At 32.8% G+C, this 6,919-nt stretch overlaps 1 protein-coding gene across 2 annotated transcripts; it reads right to left on the bottom strand.

Moving 5' to 3' along the window:
- Nucleotides 1-1,570, bottom strand: LOC141705975 (wound-induced basic protein). Of its 2 annotated transcripts, none has more exons than XR_012568553.1 (2): nt 1,370-1,508; nt 1-357 (listed from the first exon to the last, which is right to left on the bottom strand). XR_012568553.1 is itself a non-coding variant. In XM_074508829.1 (2 exons), exons 1-2 carry the CDS (start codon nt 1,474-1,476, stop codon nt 285-287), a joined length of 177 nt encoding a protein of 58 aa, XP_074364930.1. In that variant the 5' UTR covers nt 1,477-1,570; the 3' UTR covers nt 1-284. The 2 variants fall into 2 exon arrangements, 1 of the variants encoding a protein (XP_074364930.1); XM_074508829.1 differs by having other exon boundaries at nt 1-354; nt 1,370-1,570.
- Between the last annotated feature and the right edge of the window lie 5,349 nt (nt 1,571-6,919).

The raw sequence follows: 6,919 nt of genomic DNA, 5'->3' as shown, positions 1-6,919 counted from the left end.
TATAAGTAACGGTGATTAAAGAAGGCATTGAAAGTTTCAAACACCATTAAAATAAGACAGTGCCAAAAAAATTATCATAGCATGCAGTTCTATATATAGATACCACAATGCCATTTATCAATGAATTAAACATTTTGCACATTCTAAATTTCCAAACCCGTAATACTCGGAAAAAATTATACCAGGAAAATAACAGAATCCAAAGTTAACTTGTTACAGAACGGAAACCAAAGTCTCTACCTAAGCAAACTCACATAACACAGACTTCATACATCACCAATTACTTATTCTGACATCACGGGCTTATTTTCATTTGCTTTTGGGCGATGCTCCTTTGGCTTCTGCTCCTCACTTCTCCTAAATTTAGTGAAGAAAAGAGAAACTTAAATGTTAAAATTACGACAAGATAATGAACATTAATGAATTCATAAATAGCAATAAGCAAAAAATGTACAAGAGTCTGTGACTTAGTCAAGGTCCGATATTTCATTCGGGCTTTTAAACAGAAAGTTCATGACATGCACATGTTGTAATCGAAGACTAACAAACTGAATTTGAAAAAGAGCAAAACAAAGCTAAAAGTCATCATGTGCTATTTATATAGCATCACGACATATTTCTGATAGATTATATATAGCCACCTTATTCTCGATAATAAAAGAGAATCCTAACACTTTTAACGTCTTTTCCAGGATGACAGAATAAGAAAATTCCAGTTAAGCAACAAATAAAATGGAACAGTGATTAACCGGTCACATTGACGTATTGGTTACAATTATAGATTACACACTTTGATCACATTCTGTAAAGCTAAAATCCGGTAACTTCATTATGACAAACACCTTTTTTACACCTCAGAGTGGTACGTCAAATTGACTGTTACCATTACAACTAAACCTATTTCGAGATCACACTGACATGTTTACAAAAATTAATATTGCCGCAATGTTTGATACAACAATGAAGAAGATAAATATATTCCCATAATTTTCATATCCCATAACTACTAATCTACTCCTTATACAATATTACATCAAGCGTAGTAATTCTTTGTCCAATAAACATCAATATCGCAAAGACATTACAACAAGCTTATTACATTTTAATTGAAAATTATTACATTTCTATCTACAGCTTGCAAGTAATATTATTCAATTTTACATCAAAATCACAAATACGAAAAAAAAATCATATTTATCGTAACAATTGGCATTGCAAAATGCTATTCACAAATGAATATAGTCAAACAAAAATTCTCCCAAAAATTCTAAAACCACAATTTAAGACTTTATAAATAAAATTAAATAAACAGCATTAGTTTCAGAAAGATAAATATAAAGGAGGGAGATATGCATTCATTTTATAAAACCTTTTGTCAGAAGAGCCTCCTTTCTGGCTAAGGAAGGATCGAAAGAGAGGAGAATTCACGTCGTAGATCATCTTAGCTTTACTAATTTCACAAACCCTAATTTCCATTTCTGTTTATAGCGTCAAATAGAGGGGTTTTTGGGCCGGGTCAATTTCTTGGATTAATTCCTTTGTATTGTTAAATGGACCTGGTACATAGGATTCTTTTTTCCTCTTTTTTTTTTTTAATACAAATGAGTGAAGAAAGTTATGAATTCATAAACATTTTGGAACTCGATTCATCGGAAATCAATTGTTTTCATTTTATTTTTATTTAATTAGTTATTATTAACTAGCATGACACATTTGATTTCATGTTATGATAATCGGTTTATTTTCTATAATAATCTCCGTATGTTTCCATTCATTTAAATATTAGTAGTTGGCGTAGTACAATCAGCTTTCGACCCTAAAATATTTATTACAAAATAATAATAATATGTTATGTATTTGAGTTTTTAAATCATTAACTGTTTTTATTGTTTTCATAGTATTTTTTTTTATCGTAGGTAACCCGCAGCCGCTAGGGTTCACGTAATAGCCTGCAAAGCTCTGGCTGAGGAGGTATAATCATAAATTTTCCTCCCATGAGATTCGAACCTGTGACCAAGAGGTTAGTCTTCCTCTTTTTAACCAACTGAGCCAACCCTTGCGGACTTGTTTTCATAGTATTATCATTTGTTAGGTACCGAAATATTGTAAAGGGGTTAATACAGTACTCACTAAATTAAAAAAAATCTTTCGAATATTTTACGGATAAATAATTTAGTGTTCGGTTAGTCGTTACGTGTTCTTGAACTGAATAATGTTTGGGACAACAAAATGAAGAACCAAGATATCTGGAGAAATATATATTCATATATAAATTCGCGAGGGGTTGCTACACTCCGATAAATAAATTAATCGGTTATGATCCAAGAACAATAATATTCTTGACTACTACAAATATCTACAAATTAAATCCTATACAAATATCTAACTTTTGTTTGCCTAAATATTTAATTATTGGATAACGTTTATAATAGCCCCTAAAAATAGAGTTAAATGCACTTTGTACCCTCAAACAAAGTTGAAAAAACAATTTTGTATTAGAACTTTCGGAAATACAACTTTCACCCCTCAACTTCAATTTTCTAAGTCAGTATACACCCTTTTGCAGATTATAATTAAAATGATAAGGGGTAAAACTGGAATTTCATTTTAAAATGTAAATTAATTTTAGTTAAAATTTCAAATATAAGTTAAAATATTAATAAAAATGATTTCTTTTATATTAAATATTAATATTGACCAAAATATTTTTATTGAATGCACATTAAATAATAATGACGTCATAAAATTAAAAATAAAACAATTAGATTTAAATTAAGTATATAATTAAAAAAAATGTAAAAAGTCATTTTAAATTTATTTTTGGTAAAATTATATAATTTATGGCATTATTATTATAACTAAAATTCGAAACTCAACTAAATAGTATTATTCGAAAATTTTAAAATTCTTATTTTATAGCAATAATAATAAAGTTTAGTTTTTAATATAATCTGAAAAATAAGAAATTTAGTTTAGTTAATATTTTACTAAATTTTCATTTTACCCCTTATTTTTTTAATTATAACAGTCAAAGGGGTGCTTCCTGATTTGGTGGGTTGAAGTAGAGGGGTGCAAACTGAGTTTCCAATACTCTTGATACACATTTGTTTTTAAAACAAAATAAGAGGGTACAAAGTGCATTTAACCCTCTACATAAGAGTTGAATCGTTTATAATAGCCCCTAAAAATATATAAGAGTTGAATCGGGTATTATAACATTATTCCGAGAAAAAAATTAACGGATATAACTTTGAATTTATATATCCTTTATCTCTCTTTGTTTCATTTCTCTATGTCCGTTGGAGAAGATGAAGAGCAGAACAACTACTGAATCTGCTTCTTCAAAGTGTAGTCTTTTTTAAATCAATAAAGTTGGTTGTAAAAGATTGTAGTAATCGGTAATTAAATGCTACAAATCGATAGTGTGATTTCTTCCTTGGCCTAGAAATCGACAGCACATGCTTGCAACTTGGAAACTACTTCTTGACAATCAATTTAGTCGATTAATAGAATATTATTACTTTTCAATTTCTCATTTCTACAAATCGGCTGAAGTGATTGAGAGAAATAAACCTGCGGATTCAACATACTTGATCTTGCAATTCATTTCTCCTAATCGACAAAGAGAAATAAACCGCAGATTCAACATCACTTGATCTTGCAATTCATTTCTCCTAATCGACAACACTATTATGTCGATTAGTAGCTGCTATTCCTTTTATTAATGAAATAGCCAAGTCACGAACAGGCATGAACTTTGTTCACCACGTGGGTTCCTGGTAATCAAGCTCTGTATTCAATTATTTTGTTTTGGCTTTTGTTTAATAAACAGACAAATTATATTGGTCATGTAATTTTTTAATGGTCATGTAATTTTTTAAGGGTCCTGTTCTTTGAGAATCATGTGTCAGAGAATACTTAACCAACACATTATGTCATGGCTGTTGGATGCTGTTGTATCATGGATCCAACGACCAAGATTTAAAAAAAATTAACTCGATCTGCACTTTTTTCCGCAGAAAGGAGGGCTTCCGCGCTTAATATCCGCGGAATGCAAAGTCGTTCCGCGCTTTTTAATAGTGGAAGACATGGGAAACAGGTTTAACGGGTTGAAACGACCCGTTTAGCACTTTAAACCTAAATTAATATATAGGGACGATTGGATGCCGTTGTATCGTGGATCCAACGACCAGGATTTAAAAAAAATTATCCCGATTCGCGCTTTTTTTTTCCTCAGAAAGGAGGGCTTCCGCGCTTAATATCCACGGAATGCAAAGTCGTTCCACGCTTTTTAATAGCTTAAGACATGGGTAACAGATTTAACGGGTTGAAACGACTCGTTTAGCAGTTTAAACCTAAATTAATATATAGGGACGATTTGAAGGTGATTTAGGGGAGATTATAAGGCGATCAACATTGATTCTTGTTCTTCCTCACTTTTCCTTCGACTTCCCAGCGATTTATCCAGATTATAAGTTCGATTTCTGCGTTTTTTTAGATTCTAGAGGTCGACTGTTATTATATATGATTTCCCAGCATTCGAGTTTAATTGTATGTATGATTATGTGTATATATTCGACTGTGTTATGTGTATATATCGAGTGACTGTGTTATGATTGTATGTACGATTTCTGATCTTTGAATTTCGAGCGTGGATTTTGTGGATTTTGAATTTCCAACGATTACGTGTATATTCTGCGCTTTTTAATAGCGGAAGGCTTGAGAAACAAATTTAACATGTTGAAATGACCCGTTTAGCAGTTTAAACCTAAATTAATATATAGGGATGATTTGAAGGCGATTTGAAGGCGATTTAGGGGCGATTACAAGGCGATCAACATTGATTCTTGTTCTTTCTCACTTTTCCTTCGATTTCCCAGCGATTTATCCCGATTATAGGTTCGATTTTTGCGTTTTTTCAGATTCTAGGGTTCGACTGTTATTATCTATAATTTCCCAGCGTTCGAGTTTAATTATATGTATGATTATGTGTATATATTCGACTGTGTTATGTGTATATATCGACTGACGGTGTTATGATTGTATGTACGATTTCAGATCTTTGAATTTCGGGCGTGAAATTTGTGGATTTTGAATTTCCAGCAATTACGTGTATATCGACTGTGTTATGATTGTATATGTGATCATGTATGTATGACAGCGTTCTAGTTTATGTACTTATGTTGATCGTGATTATATTTTGAATGTATATGTACTTATGTTGATCGTGTGTATATTTTGAATGTTGCGAGTGGATGTTGTGGTATGAATAAGGATTTTTTTCCCTTATGTTCGTGTATAAGTTTTGTTCGTGGATTATATTGTGAGTTTTATAAAAAAGTGTATTGATATTGTGAGTTTGATATTTGTGAGTGGATGTTGGGAGTATAGAGTTTTTGTATTACGGTATTGAATTTGTGGAATTGGTGTATGATATTGTTTGAGATTTCTAGAATTAGAGTTTTTGCATTGTGATTTTGAATTTGTATTCATAGTTGTGCTTATATGATTGGAATAGCTTATACATACATGAACTATTTTCATATTTATTGAACTATTTTCATGTTTATTATTTCAGGATGGATAACATATTGCCGGGTCCAGTTAGTCATACCGTTATCTTTGATAACGAGTATCATGTGAGTTCGGAGGTTTGGGAGGGGCATGAGCGTGGTCCTTTGGAGTGTTATTGTGGGAACAGGAACATGCGTCGTTGGGTTTTGTCTGATGCTCATAAGGACTTGTTGCATAGCCTTGGTTTTGGTGTGTTTTCAAATCCGGGTGTGGTGTTGTAGAATGATGCTAGGCTAGTCACGACACATGTGGAGAGGTGGCGCCCGGAGACCAACACCTTCTTTATGAGATAGGGGGAAATGACAGTGACCTTGGAGGATGTTGGCTATATCTTGGGTTTACCGATTTTTGGACGTCCGATAGTTGGTGACGTTATTGATAGTGGTGTGGGGTACTTTGTGTTGTGCAAGACATGCCTGTACAATAACAAGACTAAGTCAAATTGACAACCCTAAGTAAGTTGTAATGTAATCTAAGTTTGTCTTTTGTATTGTATCATTTAAGTTTGTAAAAATGTTCAAGGGCAGACTGGAGTCTTTTTCTATAAATAGTGTCAAGCCTAAGAATTCTATCTGGAAGAAGATCAAGAAGATCATGCCTCAGAAGAATTATGAAGAAGCTTGGAGTTGAATAAATTTGTTTTGAGAAAAACATTCAAAGTCAAGATCTCTACAAGTCACATATTAAGTGTTATAGAGAAGTCATTCGAGAACTCCAGAATGACTTATCGACAAGTCAAGAAAAGCTACTAGAGAATTCAGAGATATCGACAAGCCAATTTGAAGACATGTGTTGAGTGGCATTTATGACACTTTATTACGCTCCATAAAGCTTTGAATTGGTGTAATTGTACTCAAATTATTGGTATTTTAATGTGTTTTTAAGTGTTTTTGTATTTTCAGGCATTATCTAGGTAATCAGGTGAATTAACATTATTTTGGTGCTAATTTGGTGTTAAGGTGGTGTTGGAATAAAAGCTCTTGGAAGGCCGGCTCAATTCAGCAAGAAAATGAAGAAATCAAAAGTTGATCTAGGGAGTCAGCGCGCCCACACTGTGATAGCGCGCGGCTGCGCCCGAAGTTCAGAAACTCAGTGCGCCCACGTTGGTCAAGCGCGCGGCCGTGCCAGGTCGAATTCAAAGAATCCTGATTCCAATGGGTTTTTGATCCAGAAGACTTCTACTCTGCATGGGGTTGCTATATATACATAATTAAGTTCGTTTTTCAGGAGAGATACGATAGAGCACAAGGAGAAGGAGTAAAGAAGACCGTTTTAGCACAATTCAACAAAGGCGAAGGAGACCTAGTTTTAACTTGTGATTCTTTATTTAAGTTGTAACGTTGGA

Source organism: Apium graveolens, chromosome 2 (assembly GCF_009905375.1).
Source record: "Apium graveolens cultivar Ventura chromosome 2, ASM990537v1, whole genome shotgun sequence".
Classification (NCBI taxonomy): domain Eukaryota; kingdom Viridiplantae; phylum Streptophyta; class Magnoliopsida; order Apiales; family Apiaceae; genus Apium; species Apium graveolens.
Note: the sequence above shows the minus strand (reverse complement) of the source record. Positions and strands in the feature narration are given on the sequence as shown.